At 41.9% G+C, this 20,752-nt stretch overlaps 1 protein-coding gene across 1 annotated transcript in view; it reads left to right on the top strand.

The window, feature by feature from the left end:
- The first annotated feature begins 8,365 nt into the window (after positions 1-8,365).
- The window catches only part of LOC126419681 (fatty acid-binding protein, muscle-like), a 30,437-nt gene continuing 18,050 nt past the window's right edge, over positions 8,366-20,752 (top strand). The window contains exon 1 of the mRNA XM_050086867.1: positions 8,366-8,444. Coding sequence (XP_049942824.1) covers positions 8,366-8,444 — 79 coding nt within the window. The remainder of the gene's footprint in view (positions 8,445-20,752) is intronic.

The raw sequence follows: 20,752 nt of genomic DNA, 5'->3' as shown, positions 1-20,752 counted from the left end.
CACCTTTTTCTTTAAGGCATCTTCAATGGAATCTAAAGTTTTGTTTTGATATTCAATATTTGTAGATTATAAAACAGTTCACATTTTTTTACATAAGTAAGTGGTTACTTACAATTATTTGAGTATTTGGATGGAATCTGCGTTTCCTTCCATCTGGTCACATGCTGGAGGTTGCATTATGACTACGCTTACGACACATAAGCACATTTTCATGTTACTAACTTTTTTCTTTACAAATTTCATGTTCTTTGTGCTAATTTGTGTGGAGCATTATTAGTATTCTGCCACTAGTTGTAGATATTTTACCGAAAACTGTGATTTAAAGTCGTAACTACTGTGTGTTCACAGCAGGTCTCTTTCTGTTTGGTTTGTTCATATATATATTGCCAGCCTAACGAAGTACATGCTGAAAACTAACGTTGTTTTCTCACTAATTCTCTAGTTAATCCGATGTTGACACTGCTGTCTTCTCTCATATCTTCCCTTCTCCATATGCTTTCTGCTTCTATAATTAGATTTCCTATGTAATCTTCAACTAGATAGAAGAGGAAACAGCAGTGTCAACATTGGATTAAATAGAGAAATAATAAAAAAAGGAATACATAACATAATAACCAACATGAAAACACAACAAAACAACACAGAATCCGAAACACTAAGAAAACTTAGGACAAAACTTCAATATGAAAATGTCGTTATTTCAACAGCAGACAAGAGTAACACAGTAGTATTTATACATGAAGAACAATATGTTGAAAAAAAAATACAAGAATTCAACACACAGAATAACTTAACAAGATTAAAATATGGCCCAACAAACTGATTACAGACAAAAGTAAAAAACCCTCTGAATAACACGGATAAGAGAAAACTGTCGGAGAATAGTCCCACTTCACCTGTCCTCCGAAGCCAACCAAAAATCCATAAAACGAATATCCCTATAAAGCCGAAGACTGATCTCAGAAAATTCCCCACTTACAATGTTAGAATTACAGTCTGAAAACTTCACTCTGTAAGAACAGAGAACTATTAAAAAAACTTCTCAGTTAATCCAACAAATAAGGTATAAAAATCCCAGACATAACAACAACTCTCTCATTTCAAATAGAAAGCGTGTATTCCATTGTACTAGTAGCAGAACCAATACACATCATAGATAAAAATTTGAAAACACCTAGTCAGTTGATGACTAGATTAATGAAATACATTGATAAAGCTCATAATAGAACAAATACCTCTATTTCAATAATGAACCTTATTTACAAGAAGGTGGATTACCAATGGAGTCCCCAGTCTAAGGAGTCCTAGCAAATATTTTTATAAACCACATTGAACACATCATTTTCGAAAAAAATAGTAGCAAAAAATTGCATTCTTACAAATATATGGATGACATCCTGTGCTTCAAAATGAATCACAATTAAAACTGAAAACCCACATGCTGATGTCAACAAGATACATAAAAATATGAAATTCACAATTGAAAGAGAACAGTATAAAAACAGTAGGTATGTTATTGAAATTTACTGCAAACCCACAGCAGCTGACATCATTCCCCAATCTCGAACGACCCACACTCACTGAAGCAAGCAGCACTTCTACACATGCTCCATAGACTTAACAGAATGTCACTCAACAAAGAAAACTACCAAAAAGAGCTTCACATAATAATGCAGATAGCCAAAAACAATGGCTTCTATTGTAACATGTTACAAAGAACAACAACAAAATTGAAAGAGAAATAAAAACATATATCCACAGGCAACAACACAACAGAACCAAACACTATCACAAACACCCAGTACCATAACAACTACACAAAATAATCAGGAAAATATAAGAGAACACAGAAGATGGTATACAATGACACACAGACACAAACTCACAGACAAAATCACCATGATTTTCAAAAGATTAGGCGTAAAAATAGAATACACTACAAACAATTCTGTCCAAAAATATACCACAAAACTAACAAAGGACATAGATATGTACCAGGAAAAAAATGGTTCAAATGGCTCTGAGCACTATGGGACTTAACATCTATGGTCATCAGTCCCCTAGAACTTAGAACTACTTCAACCTAACTAACCTAAGGACATCACACAACACCCAGCCATCACGAGGCAGAGAAAATCCCTGACCCCGCCGGGAATCGAACCCGGGAACCTGGGCGTGGGAAGCGAGAACACTACCGCACGACCACGAGCTGCGGGCTGTACCGGCAAGCAGGTGTATATCAATGACAATACAAAACTTGTGACGGCAATGTAACACTTGCGTTATGAGTGAGAAAGCAGTACATGGGCAAATAGTACATTTGATGGCAGACACAAAGATCATATGAGGGCCTGGAAGTATAGGACAAACCATATTTACGGAACACCTAAGAGAACACAAGCACAAACCAACCTGTAGAGAAGAAGTCATGACAACAATCAGAATCAACAATGAAAAATCTCCTAACACTGCAAGAAAACTATCATATACAAAAAGGCAAAACAGAAAAGAAAATCATGTTGAATGATCAAGTGTATGTGACAGCCAACTCACTACTTAATTAACAGCTAAAATAATAGAGTAACACTCCTACCACCCTAAATTTTTCCACTTACTCATCGATAAACCCATCCACAAAACATTTCAACCAAAACTTACATCAGCTGAACACCAAAATATTCAACCACTGTCTGAAATTTATTACATTCATATTTAACTTTCTACAACTCGCCCTGAATAACCACTGAAACAACCACCCACCCCGCACCCACCCCTACACACACATAAAATCATAAACGTGCAGTCTCCCCTTCTCTCTCTCTCTCTCTCTCTCTCTCTCTCTCTCTCTGTTTCACACACACACACACACACACACACACACACACACACACACACACACAGATAAAAAAGACCTTAGTTTACAGCATGTATTTCGTTAGGTTAGCCACATGTACGTAAACTAATCATACTCGGATGGGACATAAAGAAGTGAACTTTGATGTCCAAACATTAAATGAAACTCAATGTATAGCATTCCTTGCGGTCCAGTTGGATAAAAGTTGAAACATAATGAATAAATAGCTGAACTAATCAAAAAGTTAAGTTAAACACGTTTCGTTCTTAAAAGCACCTCTCATAATGCAGACCTAAAGTGAAGAGAAATATCTTTTTTGAATATTTTCGCTCTTTGTTGCCTTATGGAACTATCTTAGTAGGCTGTACACCTAGTGTAAACAGAGTGTTTATTAGCAGTAACAAGCTGTAAGAAGACTATGTAAAGCATATAACCAAATACCTTGGAGAAAACATTTTAAGTATCTTAGAATTCTTACACTAACAAGGGTAACCCGCCATACATCTCCCACTGATGCGGTGGACACTTGGCTGGTTTATGGAAGGATGAAAATAAAGTGACACGTATTTTGCTTAGGTGCCAACGACCAATAGCTTCCGAGAAAATGATGACCAAAGTTTCGACGCGACTTCATCAGGCTACTCACGCGGCCTCGACTCCAATGCGATGGTAGCGCAGTAGCTAAATAGCAGATCTCCGAAATTTTGCGCACCGTGTTCAAATCCAGTCTTACGTTTTTGTTTTCTACTAAGTGACATCTATATTTTTATGACATCGTGGTACACCATGGAATTAATGGCAAAAAACAAAGATTTCAAATCTTTTAAAAATTGTTTGTATGACACAACTGGCATGGATTAACGCCTTCCAGGAAACAGCTACCGACAGGTCTCGTTCGTTTCCAAGAAACTGGTTACATGCTTGGTCCTAGAGTCCATCACTATGTAAACCATGTTATGAAATGACATTAGAATGTGCACGTAGTAACCACAGAATTGGAAAGGGGACAAAAGAAACCTATAATCAGTTTCTGTATAAACTTTGCAACGTTACGTAAAAATGGAACCGTTTCCGTACATTATTTACTCGTGGGATGAGCAAAACGATTCCTCTTTATACGAAGAGCTGTTTGCCGACCAAATCGGAATATCGCCAGGTCCATTAAAAATAATGCCATCAAAGTGTATGCCGTTACTAAACGTATACTTTTACTGACACATGAACAATTACTTTCCCTGATACGGAAGCGCCTTACTCCCCTCACACAGTAAAGGGAAATCAAATTGGAAGCGTTGAAACTAAGATACGCACCTTGATCTGTAATCAGCTGCATGGTCCAGTTTTCGAGAAAATGCCTCGATGTGTGTGATTTACCATGGATTTATCTTTATATCGCGATGTCTTTTTCTAATGGATTTACACCAAAAATTGTGAACTGTGGCATATGCCTTCCTACGTTCCTCCCTTTGTTCGAATTTTATCCTTTGAATGTTTTTATGGATACAATGGTTCTCTTGAAGCATAAAAATAAAATACAAAGCAAAAATTGAAATGTTTTTGAGTTTTAGTTACTATTAATTGTATAAGATTTTTGATGATAAGATCTGAAATGGTTATGTTTTTTGTCAATAATTCTATCGTATTTTGTGATGTCACAAAACGTACCTATGTCACATACTTTCGTGATGACAAAAGAAAAACAAAACATAATATCGGGTTTGAAGACGGGACGCGAACTCCCTTAATTTTGCAATGCGTGAGTCAACTAATGATGTCGCGCCGAAAGTTTGACCGTCGTTTTCTCGGAAACTATTGAGTGTTGGCACCTAAGTTGAAATTGGTGTACCTGTGTTGTCACCCCTTTATCACCATGCCAAGTTTCGATTGCATCAGAGAGCCACCAATGGCGGCTTCCCCTTGTCACTTACATTACATTTACTCCGTAGTGGTTTTTGTGGCTGACAACAGATGTCAGTACAAGCCGAACTGTAATCTTCGTAATCACAATGCAAGAGACAAAAGCAGTTTTCTTATAGAATAAGATGAATATAAGCTGGAAGTTATTAACTTGGAACGTGGATTAATTTCTTTTATTTTATGTTTTTTAAATTACTCCTATTTTCCATTTTATTTTTACATTACTATCACAAACGGTTACTGTTAACATAACTTATAACTATTTACAAAATACAAATTATTGCATGTCACCATGGTTATTGAATATGTACGATCTGTTTAGGGTTTTGGAGACAGCCGGTTAAAAATTTGTGGCAGGAAACTGAAACTGAATTCAAATGAATCTCTGTGAAGGATTCGGAGCGCAGTTGCGTATTCTAGCCGAAAGCTCCCGTCTAACTTAAAACATGTTATATTCTGACTTGTTGTTCCTTAATTTTTCACTATCGATAACGTCTGACATTGGTCATCTTTGGTTGTGTGTTGGAGCTTGTTGTCTAGTGTATGTTAAAAAATGGCTCTGAGCACTATGGGACTTAACATCTTACGTCATCAGTCCCCTAGAACTTAGAACTACGTAAACCTAACTAACCTAAGGACATCACACACACACATGCCCGAGGCAGGATTCGAACCTGCGACCGTAGCAGTCCCGCGGTTCCAGACTTAAGCGCCTAGGACCGCACGACCACCGCGGCCGGCCTAGTGTATGTGTTGTCTTTCTAAATACGGTGGCTTTTAACTTTCCCAGCGGTGCAGGGTTTAAAAACCACAGTTCTCTCCTAGGCATGATGTAGCAGTGATGCTCCCGTCGTTATCCGACCTTTCAACTTACTTACCCAGCCAGTTAAAGGGGGGACTTACAGATTAACATGGACTCCCAACCAAGTAGCAAGTCGGCGTTTTCCACATTTACAAAGACTGCCGGAAATGAAAGGGCTGACAAGTGATAGATAAAAATCAGGAAACCGACCGAGCATCGATCTCCAGATCTTTGGATCTATAGTCTGGCATTTAATCCCGAAGTCACCTTACGTCTTTCTATACAGCATTGTTGATGAATATCTCTGGGTGTCAGAAGACGACTGCATGAGAAGTACAAGGCGTATAGTAAACATACACATGTCACTAGATAGAGCATCTCTCCAAGTTTCGATAAGTGATTGATAAAAATCTATGGAGTAGTTTACAAAGAGCACCACTAGGTGGCAGACATGTAACAAGATGTAGACAACTCATCCGCTCCGTATTGCCGCACCGAATTATTTCACATCTGTAGACATACATGCCAATGAACAGACGTACAAAGAAATATGCCTTCGCAGTGGCTACGCAAGAAGCAGCTGTAGCAGTGACGTCTATGATCTGCCCGCATGGGCACCCGTACAGTGGGTTAAAATTTTGGAGACATGCTGTATCAATTGATATGTCTATTTTCTGAATGTACTCTGGTTTTCACGTAGTCATCTTCTACAATTTGGAGGGTACTTATGAAAAACCTAGTATATTTCAGCCGCATTTCAACTAAAATTTACCCACAAGAAACATTCTTGTTTCCTCTTTTGGGAACTTAAACTGATATAATACTACTGTTGTTCGAAGCACACTTCTCATTCCTGCTGGCGTGATGTTCGCAAAATTTAAGATGACCATCATCACGCTTGAATTCTAGACGCTAAACAGAACGTAATACTAACCTTCCTCCTGACCAAGGTTGAAGGTACGTTGGGACAAGCCGTTTGCAGGAACCTAATTCACTCTGATTAGTAGCTTCAGGTTGATGGTTGTGACCTGCGTGAAGGGGTATACTTCATACCCGGGTTCACAGTGCCTAAGACGTCTCAGACCCTGAAAATTTGTCAGCTGAGTTATTCCACGTCGGTATCACCTTTTGCCAGAATGGTTACAATGAAAGAGAGATAAAAAGCGTATTTCACTGTCGAGAAACTGTGAATCGAGTAATGACGAAAATATCGAGGTGGTATCTAAGCCTACGGCCTCTATGCGTCACTCAAGTGCCATTTCCAACAGAGGAGTTCGCATTCTGCGGGAACAGGGCGTAAAGAAATTTTCTCTACCAACATCTAAGATTAGAGACATTTTCGTGCCATTAAACGCTGATCTAGGTTTGCGTAAGACAGGAGTCTACCGTGACCCGTACAGTTATGGTATGTCATTCATTGCTCAGACCATCAAGACCGTCGCGGATCGGTGTACAGTGTAGAGATGATAAGCGTCACACACCTTACAACAGGCGAACTAATTTACTACTGCAGAACAATTCGTTGGCAACGGCCTTGCCGCAGTGGCTACACCGGTCCCCGTGAGATCACCGAAGTTAAGCGTCGTTGGCCGTGGCCGGCACTTGGATGGGTGACCATCCATCCGCTGTTGCCATTTTTCGGTGTGCTCTCAGTCTCGTGATGCCAATTGAGGAGCTATTCGACCGACTAGTAGCGGCTTCGGTCAAGAATACCATCATAACGACCGGGAGAGCGGTATGCTGACCCCACGCCCCTCCTATCCGCATCCTCCTCTGAGGATGACACGGCGGTCGGATGGTCCCGGTAGGCTACTCGTGGCCTGAAGACGGAGTGTTTTTTTTTTCTTATTTTTTTAGAACAATTCGTTGCTACCATTCCTGTTATGGAATACGACAGCATAGAGATTCTGGCGTGCATTTCGAGCTATTGCGATAATTTCATTAAGTAAACAGTTGAGATTAAACAAGCAAATGATCTTTTCAGAGACGGAGACTTCCCTTAAATTTGACTAGGAATCATGCTCTCTCCTTGGCCACAACAAAGAACACGCAAGTTAACGCTACTTGCTCACTCGTTGTTGGTTTCATACACTACGGACAAATGGACAACTTCTGGCGTGGTCATTTTCGTTTGTATGGTGGCGCTAGTTGTTGTTGGTGTGTTATCTTTCTTCAATGACATATTACGATTCAATTACGATTCATGGTTGGCGTACTTCTCCTGCCGAGGTTTTCAGTATCTTTACACTGCTCTCTCTCGTTGCATCTCGAACGTACGGAGTAGATGATGTGAAAAAAAAAAATTACTCTCCAGGAGATACTCAGATACTCCAATCGTACACCTACTATCAAGCATATGATGCGCAGAATCATCCAAGGAAGCTCCCAAAGGTAAAATTTCTTACATGCTCGCTGAACTGCGCCTTGCGACTACTTGTAAGCTATCACAAAGAGAATCGATTTCGCCGGAAGTCATGATCGGTGAAACTAGTCCGATTCCAAGGAGCGATATCCTTTCATCTGTGGCAAAATCGCCGTGTTTTCTGGCGGTCTCGTTACAAGAGCCGCTTTATCACATTAAACGTCGCCCTTATCTAATCGAGGCCCGGAGTCGCGAGATTGTGAAGGCCGGCCATCTACAGCAGTGAACGTTTCGTGGCCGGTTCATTTGGCCACGCGTACCGTAAAAATAAAGAAAAAAAAGTCGTTTCACTTGAATTTGAGTCGAAAACTGCCGAGTTTCGTGGTATGAAAGGGTCGAGAATCGCGAATTGATATCACAGCAGGCCGCAATGGAGAAGATTTCTGGCATCACGTACAAGCTGGATGTTGACAGCCAGGAAAACATGGAGGACTTGCTGTACGCCTACGGTGAGTAACAGCTGGGGCAGCGCAGTCCTTTCCTCTTCCTCAGCGACACAATTGCTTGGCCGGGTCACGGTTCAGGGGGCAACATGGATGTTTCATGCAGTGACCTCTGCCTCGGCTTCGGAACCTGACCTACACGTAACTTATGACTATTTCTACTACGATTTCATGGAGGAACAAGAGCAGATAATTTTAAAACGGGGATGAATGTTCCTTTTTTCATTAAAAAAGTGTCGGAAGTCCTGAACGGTTTCATATATTATTTCTGGGAAAAAACAGTTTCTTTACACCTGAATAGTCAGTTTGCCTCCTCGAGAATTACACTTGACTGCTCACGTTTTCTAAACTGTTTACTCTAGAAGCCTGTGATGTTCGTTATTTTGTTATGGCCAGCTTGCTCTAAGTAGTGATTTGTTCTCGAATCTCGAAGAGCTTTGCTTGATTTACGCGGTGTTTTCCGTAAAGTACGTTCGTTTTAGAGTTATGGGTTAGTATATAAAGCAGACATCGCCCCCCCCCCCCCCCCCCCCCGAAAACTAATGTTAAGAAACGTGAAAGCAAATGTCTAAAGGTTGTACCGCAGATGTATTTTTGAAGTTAAGCTCGGCTGTCAGTGTATAATACAAGAAAGTGTGATGGCTGAAACAAAACAAGCGTAATCGGAACTCCACCTCCACCCTTAGCACACTCCCCCCTCTCCTCTCGTTCCCTATAGCATGAGAAAAAAATAGTGCACTGCAGCGTTTACGAGGAACTAAGTGTAGAAAATGACGTGAAAGCCAACACAATTGTGGAATTAAGCATTTTGGCTTGTATTCTGCGTGAAGCAGTAAACTGTTTCCGTTGTGGTGGTGCAGTAACATTGAAGGTGTATCGGCAAGGAAATGAAAAGTGTAATAATTTACATATTATCATTTCTTACCAATATGAGTACTTATTTGGATAAGAAAATCAGAGACCTGTGATGTTGTAATTACCACAAATAATGCCTCTAGTATTATACAGAGTTATTAAAAAGGTAGGTGTGTTTTTTGAAGAAGAATACTGTGGAAGGACATCACAATGTGCACTTGGTAAGAGAAAACTGAGGTTGCAGTAAAAAATATAATCAAACAAGATAGAAAAAAAATGAAGACAACTGTCAAACGTTAACGCAGATGAGGAAGGTAGTTCACAATATGGAGCAGCGTACTTTTAATTAACTTCATGCAACAATAAAAATAAGTTTTACTTAATAATTGTAACACGTTTTGCTCAATTTGGTGCGTTTTCAACTGCGAATGTCCTGTTTTCTCAGATACCTTCCAAACTTTAAAAGATTTTAAAGGTTCCACGTAAAACACTCATAAATGTGCATTGAACTGAGCGATTTTATGAATGATAAATTGTAATATAAATGTACTTATCGAGTGAAAACCTTATAAAACCTTTCGTATTTATGAAAAAAACCCTCACTTTAGATGGGCAGAATAACATCACTGCAGTTACTATGTTATTGAAATTTCGAATCTGTAGCGCTTAGAGTCACTGATGAAATGGACCATGATCATTTGAAATACCGCAGACGCCAGACAGGATCGCGGAAGCAGAACAATACTCATACTTACTGACCAATGTATGAGACCTCAAGTGTCTTGAGAGGAACGGCAATGAGTTTCAGAAAATCTGTTTGGGAATGCTGGATATCATGCTATGCTATCAATTACTGAATCACTGGCTTAACTTCTTATTAACTGTTGTTCCTACAAAGTTTCTATGGTGCATGTCTTGATAGGACGTACGGACATAACAGTTCACCATTAAATCTTTGGTTCCTAAAGACGGTTTTGTGGCTATTAACATCTTTATTCCTTCAGAAACATTGGGTAAATATTTACTCAGTCCCAATGAATGAATCTTAACTGTGGTTGTTATCTAAGAGAAAAAATCTCCTGCAGAGTAAAATTAAATTTTATGATTGGGGGGGGGGGGGGGCGGGGCGGTGGGGAGGAATGGACACTAGCTGGCCGCGATGGCCGAGCCGATCTAGGGGCTTCAGTCCGGAACAGCGCGACTGCTACGGTCGCAGGTTTGAATACTGCCTCGTGCATGGATGTGTGTGGTGTCGTTAGGTTAGTTAGGTTTACGTAGTTCTAAGTACTAGGGGACTGATGACCTTAGAAGTTAAGTCCCATAGTGCTCAGAGTCGTTTGAGCCATTTTTTTGAAGAAGCCGGATTAACATAAAATTAAGTACACTGGAGCGCCAAGGATACTTATACAAGCCGGCCGGTGTGGCTGTGCGGTTAAAGGCGCTTCAGTCTGGAACCGCGTGACCGCTACGGTCGCAGGTTCGAATCCTGCCTCGGACATGGATGTGTGTGATGTCCTTAGGTTAGTTAGGTTTAATTAGTTCTAAGTTCTAGGCGACTGATGACCTCAGAAATTAAGTCGCATAGTGCTCAGAGCCATTTGAAACTTATACAGGCATGCGTATTCAGATGCAGAGGTATGTAAACAGGCAGAATACGACGTTGCGATCGGTAACCTATATAGTAGGTGCAGTTGTTAGATCGGTCACTGCTCCTACAATGCCAGGTTATCAAGATTTAAGTGACCACTTACGGAAGTGGTGTTATAGGCGGCGGGCGAGCGTTGGGACACAGCATCTCTGAGGTAGCGATGAAGTGGGGATTTTTCCCGTACGACCATTTAACGAGTGTACCGCGAATATCATGAATCCGATAAAACATGAAATCTCCTACATCTCTCCGTCCGGAGAAAGATCGTGCAAGAAAGGAACCATCGACGACTGAAGAGAACTGTTCAACGTGACAAAAGCGCAACGCTTCTGCAAAAGGATGTCAATGCTGGGTCAACAACAAGTAAGTGTCAGCGTGCATACCATTCAACGAAACATCATCGATATGCGCTTTCGGAGCTGAAGGCCCACTCGTGTACCCTTGAAGACTGCACGACACAACGTTTTACGCCTCTCCAGGACCCGTCGACATCGACATTGGACTGTTGATGGCGGGAAACAAGTTGGACAAGTCTCGTTTCAAATTGTATCGAACGGATGGACGTGTACGGACGTGTATGGAGACAACCAGCTGAGTCCACGGACCCAGCAGGTCAGCAAGCTGATGGAGGCACTGTAATGGTACGGGGAGTATGCAGTTGGAGTGATATGGGACCCCTGACACGTCTAGATACGACTCTGACAGATGACTCGTAGATAAGCTTGCTGTCTGATCACCCGCCTCCTTTCATGTCCATTGTGCATTCCGACAGACTTGGCAATTCCAGCAGGACAATGTGACAGCCCACACGTCCGGAATTGCTAGAGAGTGACTCCAGGAACACTCTTCCGAGTTTAAACACTTCCTCTGGCCACCAAACTCCACAGCATGAACATTATTGAGCATATCTGCAACGTGCTGTTCAGAAGAGAGCTCCACCTCCTCGTACTCTTACGGATTTACGGACAGCCCTGCAAGATTCATGGTGTCATTTCCCTCCAGAGCTTCTTTTGCCATTAGTTAAATCCATGTCACGTCGTGTTGCGGCACTTTTGCGTGCTCACGGGGGCCCTGCACGATATTAAGCAGGTGTATCAGTTTATCTGGCTCTTCAGTGCAATTCGTATGTAAAATGAAATCTCAATGGTTTCATTGACCTCCTTCGTCTAAATGATGCTCATTGATCGAAATGTGCATGAATAATTTGAGGGACGAACCAATGAAAGAGAGTCATGACTTGAGAAACAACTTGCTGACTCCAGGTTTGGCCCGGAGAGATACTCGAAGATCTGTCGATGATTGAATTTGACGTGTTCTCCGTCTAAATACAAGGGGCAGTCAAATGAAAACGAGACAGATGAAAAAAAAAACAAGGAAACTGTGTATTATATCAAAAGTAATCGCCATAACTGGTGATACAGGGGTGCTACTGCGAGTTCTATGGGACTTAACATCTAAGGTCATCAGTCCCTAGAACTTAGAACTACATAAACCTAACTAAGGACATCACACACATCCATCCCCGAGGCAGGATTCGAACCTGAGACCGTAGCGGTCGCACGGTTCCAGACTGAAGCGCCTAGAACCGCTCGACCACACCGGCCAGCCTACTGCGAGTCAAGATAGCTAGTGTCTCGATGGAAAAACAGACGTGCACTTTGTCGTCCAAAGCGAGTCGACATCCACGAATGTGTTCATTCAGGACTCCAAAAATACGGAAATCGCATGGGGTGAGATCGGCACAGTATGTAGTATATGTAAGGACTTTCCAGCGAAGTTTCTGCGCCGTAGTCGAAACAACAGTCTTGCCAGTCTTTGTCTGCGACGGCCCGCTGGTCATTGAATTTCTGAAATACGAAAAAATGGCTCTGAGCACTATGGGACTCAACTGCTGAGGTCATTAGTCCCCTAGAACTTAGAACTAGTTAAACCTAACTAATCTAAGGACATCACAAACATCCATGCCCGAGGCAGGATTCGAACCTGCGACCGTAGCGGTCTTGCGGTTCTGAAATACGGCGCAACAATTAACGCACAGCAGTTCGTGGACACTATGCAGTCAATGGAAGGAAACTATCAAGTCCAAACACTCAGGAAAGTTAACGGATGGTATCATTCTGTCTGCAGGAGGATGCCCGCTCACATACTGCCAAAGCTGTTTCGCTGGGAATCCCTAAGCGTCTTCCATATCATTCCGATCTCTCCTCTAGCAATTTTAATATTTTTGGACCCTGAACAAAGAAATGCGCGGCCGTCCGTCTGCTGACGATGACAGATGCACGACTGGGTATAACCATAGTTCCCGTGACTACCGAATACATTTTTGCATGAGGGTCACAGTGAGATAAATGTATTAACAGTTACGGTGTTTTTTCCCATCTCGTTTCAAAAAAATGGCTCTGAACACTATGGGACTTAACAGCTAAGGTTATCAGCCCCCTAGAACTTAGAACTACTTAAACCTAACTAACCTAGGGACATCACACACATCCATGCCCGAGGCAGGATTCGAACCTGCGACCGTAGCGGTCGCGCGATTCCAGACTGAAGCGCCTAGAACCGCTCGGCCACACCGGCCGGCTTTCGTATTTTGAAAGGTCTCACACCGACACTTGTACAGTACCTGCGGTAACACACCCTAACTAGCAACACAAGTGCATGAACTAGTTATGTGGATTCTGACCACTAACAAGACAACGGACCATCACAGGCTGTGTTTAAAGTGACCACCGGCAGTGCCAACGCACGCTTCCAGTCTGGTGTGGAGCGACTGCTGCATTCGTGCTACCATTTCAGTAGGGATGTCCGAGCAGGCTGCAACAATACGTTGCGGCATATCATCGGATGTAATTGGTATGGCCTTTCGGACTGCGTCTTTCAGCTTTCCTCACAGAAAAAGAATCTACAGGCGTCAAATTCGGGAATGGGCCCGCTATGGCACAAGTCCTCTGCGTTCAGTCCAACGATTTGGAAGTCAGTTCATGAAGACACGCTGTAGTACTTCGTGCACTGGGCTGGACAGCCATCATGTTGGTACACAGGTTCCTCCTAGCAGGCAGAGGAACTCCTTCTAGTATCTGCGGAAGATGGTCTGCAAGGAGGCTGCGATACTTGTGTGCGTTCAGTGTTCCGTCTATGATAAACTGGCCTATGTGCTAATGGTTCTCCATCCCACACCACACACTTACGCTCCATCGACGCTGACGTTCCACCTGACGAAGCCAACGGGAATAGTAAAAAATGCATGTTTCAACAGTTTACGTGTCCTTGATTGATAAATGTGGCTTCATTAGTAAACAAGAAACGTGATGCGTCTGGAGTATCCTGTCTTAATGCCCATGTACGAAAGTTAACACGACTGTCATAATTATAATTGTCTCCATGGAGCTGTTGATGGAGAGAGATTTAATAGGGGTAGAACGTATGTGGATGGATAACGACTGGGGCACTTGCATGACACATGGCACTTCCTCGTGCGATTGGGCGGGAGATAAGGTGCGGATCATCTGCAACTGCAGCAAGAATATTATTTTTTCTCTCGTCAATTGCTTGCACCTCTTACTTTCAAGTAATTGGTTGAAGAGCCTGACAAATAACTACCGAGATGGATGACGTCTGTTGGGATGTCTTGTCGCATAGTCGTCCGCTGTGGCCGGGCGATTCTAGGCGTTTCAGTCCGGAACCGCGCTGCTGCAATGGTCACAGGTTCGAATCCTGCCTCGGGCATGGATGTGTGTGATGTCCTTAGGTTAGTTAGGTTTAAGTAGTTCTAAGTCTAGGGGACTGATGACCTCAGATGTTAAGTCCCATAGTGCTTAGAGCCATTTCCATTTTCTTGTCGCATACAGTACACAAGAACGAACTGCATTCTTCCTACACTGTTCATACACCATGAATATGTCGGCTTTTCTTCATTGGTAAATTCCATTGCCCACTCAAGACCATCTGCATTGACTGTGGTGCACTAACTGACAAGCAAGTTGCAATACAATCAACGAACACACAGGCACACTGTAAGCAAACGTAACAACTTCGTACCTTGCAACTATGCGGACTAAATTGAGAAAACGAACGCCGGTGGGGGAGTCGCACTAGAAGCATGGAACAAACACATTGGCAGTCTGATTTACGCTACTTTTAGTTTGTTAATGTGAATAGGTAATGTTCCATTTAAAAAGTGTATGTTTGATCAAAAATCCACGTTCTAAGTATTACTAAAACTTGTTTATTGTCCAACAATACGAGCGCCTGACTACCAATCCATTCTGTGAAAACCGCACATCGATGCCACTTTCCATTTTCGCAGTATTTATAGTGCAAGTTTTAGATGATTCACTCTGTAATGGCACGGAGGCATATATGCAGTTCTTCTTGCTACGCACCATAAGCGATTGGAACAAGAAGAAATATCATCATGTGCTACAGTGCCAAGTACACTTTGCCTTGCTTTGTATCTAGATGCAGATGTTCGTATCCGCCGTGCGTTGTGAAGAAGAGTCAGGAAGAGCCTCTTGCACGTGCCTTTACTGACGTCTGCTTATGGATATTCGTTAGGGCCACAGGTAATTTCCGGAGATCGTTCCTACAGCCAAATACTTTTAATGTTTAAATTCTTCATTTGTGTGGCTATAGTGACCGTAGTTGCTTTATAATTCATGAGGATATTTTAGACCCGTCGTTGCAACTAAAAAAATGAGTGATTTTTTCACCAGACGCGTTTCGTTTTATTGAGGTAAAGCGTCATCAGTGGTCTGTAATGAAGTTTATTTATACTTTGATTTGCTTTTTAGATCGAGAAACAGTTCGTTCAGAATAGGTTGGTTTGTACTTAAGGTTATTTTTCGCCTGCTTTCTCGCTTACATCGGAAAATGCCGTTTGCTAGCACATCGTTGTTTTTCTGTGGTAGACACAATTTTCGTCTACTTTTTAGATGTTCTGCAGCACTATGCATTTCTCACAACACACTTTTATGCACACCTCTGTATTCTGTTTCTTTTCGTACTTCACGTGTGTGTTGATGTTTGTGTTTTGTAGTGTTGCCAACATAACCTTTCCACTACTTCGTCTTTGACCTACAAATATTCTTTTTTAAATTATTTTATTGTGTGTGTGTGTGTGTAATTCTATTCAAGAATTAGAATAGAGAGGTGAAATACAACGTTAATAGGCTATGGCAGTAGACTATTGACCAGAGTGCCTTCTCTAACAGCACTACATCGCATGCAGAGGCTCTCCTGGGCTCCTGACCATATTGGTTGGGATCCTAGGCGACTGGAAAACAGTGGTCTGATCAGCTGACCATCGATTTCACTTGTTAAGAGCTGATATTGGATTAGCGTGTGACACAGACCCCATATACACATTGACCCAAGTTGTCAATGAGATATTGTGCAGGTTAGTCGTGGCTCCATAATAGTGAGAGCTGTGTTAACATGAAAAGGACTGTGTAGTCTGGACTCATGGTTACTAGGAGACCATTTTCATCCATTCATGGACTTCGTGGTCCAGAACGTCAATGGAATATTTATGGATGACAATGCACCATGTCATCGGGCCGCGATTGATCGTTATAGGTTTGAAGAACATTCTGGGCAGTTCGAGCTATTGGTTTGACCCCCTCTAGGTCGGTTATAGAACATAACCGAGAGGTCAGTTCGTTCAGAAACTCCTGCGGTAGCAGAACTTTCGCCATCGTGGAGGGCTACAGTGGCAGCATGGCTCATTATTTCTGCAGGGGACTTGCAACGACTTGTTGAGTTGCCGGACAAAAGGAGATATGACACCATGTAAGGATATAGCCCACGATTTTTGTAACCTCAGTGTATTCTTATTCGCTTCTTGTAATTGCTGCTGTGTCAGCAGCGAATCTTATCAGACAAGATTTCCACCAAAGATAAAGAACTTGGTCCATCTGTTGTCTGACTGATTTATTGGAACCCGCCTCTACTTCCTCTTTTGTGCCCACCTCTTCATGTCAGAGCAGCACTTGCGCTCTACGTCTTCAATTACCTGTTAGATGTAGTCTGATTCCTGTATTTTACCCTCTAAATCTTCCCCTAGTACCATGGAAGTTACTCCCTGAGCTCTTTATACATGTCGTAGCAATGTATCCCTTCTTTCTGCCAGTGTTTTCTATACGGCCCTCTCCTCTATGAAACTAGGGAGAATATTCGCATTTCTAATTTTATCAGTCGACAGAATTTCAGCATTGCTCTATAGCACTACACCTTAAACGTTTCGATTAACCTCTTCACCTAATCCATAATTCTCCCCATACGCTCGTGGGCTCCAGACGTACATTGTAATAGATTGCTTCCTCAATTTAAGGCCAATTTTAGATACTAGTACACTTCTTTTGGTCAGAAATTTCCTCTTTTCCTGTGCCACTGTGTTATCTTATGTCCTCCATGCTTCATCCATTACGTATGTTTTGCTCCGTGGCCAACATAGTTTCGTAACTTCGTTTACTTCGTGGTCACCAATTTTGACGTTAATCTCATTGCTCCTGCTCCACGTTACTTTCGTTTTTCTGCTGATTACTGTCAATCCACAGCGTGTGCTCATTAGAATGTTCGTTGTATTCAGTATGTCCGACTTATCTTCTTCCTTTTCACTGAAGATAGTAATGTTATCAGCGAATCTTACCATTGATATTCTTTCACTCTGAATTTTAAGCGCATTCCAAAACCCTTTTTTAAAAATTTGCGTAATTGTTTCTTCAATTTGTAGTCTGAGAAGTGGAGGGGAAACATTGCATCTCTGCCTCATACTCTTTCAAGTCTTCGTCCTTGGTCTTCCAGTCTTATTGTTCACCCTTCATCTTAGTCCTTCCCTACAGATTACATATATTTTCACGAGAATCTCGAAAATTTTGCAGCATCTTATATTGTGTAACGCTTTTTGTAGACTGGCAGAACTTAAGAATGTGTGTCGATAGTTCTTAAGTCATTCTTTCATTATCAAGAGCAATATCCGAAGCACCTTTCTGGTACCTCTGTCGTTTCTAAAACCAAATTGACTGTCACCTAACAAATCATCATTTTCTTTCTCACTCTTCTGTACCTAAATGTTGCTTCAGATGTTAAGGTGATTGTGTGATAGTTCTCGAACTGACCTGCACTTGCTATGTTGGGGATTGTGTGCAGAGTGTAACATGTTTTTGAAATTCTGTTAGTCACCGGATTCATAGATTCCACAAAGCTACTTCAATAGTCATTTGGATACCCCCCCCCCCCCCCCCCACTCCCAAAGATTTCAGGAATTCCGAAAGGACTGTTATCTCAGCGTTCCGTCTTACTTACTCGCAGATCTCCCACAGCCCTGTTAAATTGTGACGCAAACACTGGATCCCCTGTGCTCCACTAACGATTCTCCTACCTCCTTTTATCACGTCATCAGTTCCTATCAACGTAGAGGCTTTCAGTGTGCCCATTTCATCTATCCACTGTCTCCTCTGCATTTAATAGTGATATTCCCCTTGCACTTTTATTGTTGACACCTTTCCTTTTAATTTCATTGTACGTCTCTATAAGCTGCATCAGTCCATCCGACAGCCATTTCTTCTTCCACTGCTTAGCTTTCTTATTCCAGGAGATCCGAATCGGATAAAAATCCCGAATCTTTCACCAATGCAGAGCTCATGATGACACTGTTTTATTTACAGGACAGGTATCCTGTGGATACAGTTCACGAGTCCCTAAAGCAGTGATTTCTATTGATTTCTGCATCTTTATGCCTTTGATCATTGCTAATTCTTCTGCACTTTGAGGCAGTTTCCCACCCCAAGGGATACAGACTGCTCTGATCATCTGTTCACGTCTCCACCTTCTTTGACAACTACTTATACTGTAATTCCTGGGTCGCCACTGCTTATGATACTTTTTCTTCTTTTCAAAATTTAATCAGCAATGGGAATCGAATCACGGACCCTGGATGGTTAGATTACTAGTCGAAGACGCTGTTTGCAGAGGAAGGTGACCTTCGTAGACTCACGAGTGAAAAACAGCCCACAGTTGCTCTAAATTATGTTTATTTTAAGCCTTTACCATTGTTTCTAATATAATAATACAGCATTCTTCAGAAGTCATATACACAAATAAATGAAAAAGCTCTTACTCCAGCGGCTGCTTCAAGACCAATAAAATAACTTCAACAGGCATAAGCCTCAGTAAAATTACATATGGCACCGTATGTCCTCCGCCACTACCTCTGTTATACTCATACTGTTTAAAATAAACATAATTTAGTGCTACTGTGGGCTGTTTTTCATTCGTGACAATTTCGTAACGGTTGCTGTTGCCGCTGCCGTGATGAAAATAATGACCTTCGTAGAGCTTTGTGTTAGTTCAATTAGCGTAGAATAAGGAAATTATGTCAAGTGATATTGTTGCTCAAGACTATAGTAAACGTTTGTGAGCAAGACATGAAATGTATTGGCAGTTGCGAATATGAAGCACCTCCAGCTATATAATGGAATAACGACAGTGAAAATTTGTGCAAGACCGGTATTCGAACACGGATTCCTCGATTCACACGAACGTTTGTCCGATCACGACTACGGCCAGACCCAAACGTACTTAAGTGGTCGTTCATCTGTATTACCTGTACTCGTAAACCCCATTAATGTTACCCTCATAGAGGAGGGACATTTTGAGTAGCAGGTCCGATATCGGCCGATAAATATGGAATTGCGGTGCCTGTGCTACGAAGAAGTACAAAGTAATGTTCCTTTGGACATGCATGGATGTCCGAAGGAACATTACATCGTAGTTTTTAACAACACAGGCATTACAGTTTCGTATTGTAAGCAAGACTGCACTATCATTCTCGGAACTGTGACGTAAAGGCCTGGCTTTAAGCTGTGCTGTGTCACCTGTCGGCTATGAGACCCTTATCATATCGGTATCGCAATCTCAAAGTGCTGATACACTTCCTGGGACTTTGATATCCCCTTATCAGTTACTGTAAAAGTGCTCAGAGGCAGGTACGTGCATCCTGTTGTGAACTGCTGAATCTGACTCGAACACGCACACGCACACACACACACACACACACACACACACACACACACACACTCACCAGGTGAACTGTAGTGGACTATTCGCATATAGTGCTATCCTTATTCTTGCCCATTTTACAAAAGTCATCGACTGCTCGTTGTTCTCAGAATGGAGAAGAATGAGGCACAATACAGTTTTTAATCTCCCCTCTATCTGTTTACTTTTTTTATATTGTGATTCGTTATAGTTGTGCTAATGCCATGACACAGATCAGGGTCCCTACCCACCTCTGAAACTGAGTCCTTTGGAGTATAATAGTACAGCAACGATCCACTCAGCGCAGAAGAAGCCAGTTCATATCTTTCCTTTGGAAGAAATTTTCATCTCTAAAATTCTCTACAATTCATTATCGACTCTGATTCTAACCTAAGTAGGCCATCTACAGATCTAAAGTATGTATGGTGGGAAATTTGTCATTGGTATCAATTGCTGCGCGTCGTCAACATCTACACTCCTGGAAATTGAAATAAGAACATCGTGAATTCATTGTCCCAGGAAGGGGAAACTTTATTGACACATTCCTGGGGTCAGATACATCACATGATCACACTGACAGAACCACAGGTACATAGACACAGGCAACAGAGCATGCACAATGTCGGCACTAGTACAGTGTATATCCACCTTTCGCAGCAATGCAGGCTGCTATTCTCCCATGGAGACGATCGTAGAGATGCTGGATGTAGTCCTGTGGAACGGTTTGCCATGCCATTTCCACCTGGCGCCTCAGTTGGACCAACGTTCGTGCTGG

The sequence above is a fragment of the Schistocerca serialis genome, chromosome 9, assembly GCF_023864345.2.
Source record: "Schistocerca serialis cubense isolate TAMUIC-IGC-003099 chromosome 9, iqSchSeri2.2, whole genome shotgun sequence".
Classification (NCBI taxonomy): domain Eukaryota; kingdom Metazoa; phylum Arthropoda; class Insecta; order Orthoptera; family Acrididae; genus Schistocerca; species Schistocerca serialis.
The sequence above is the reverse complement of the archived record's forward strand: the minus strand, read 5'-3'. Positions and strand labels throughout refer to the sequence as shown.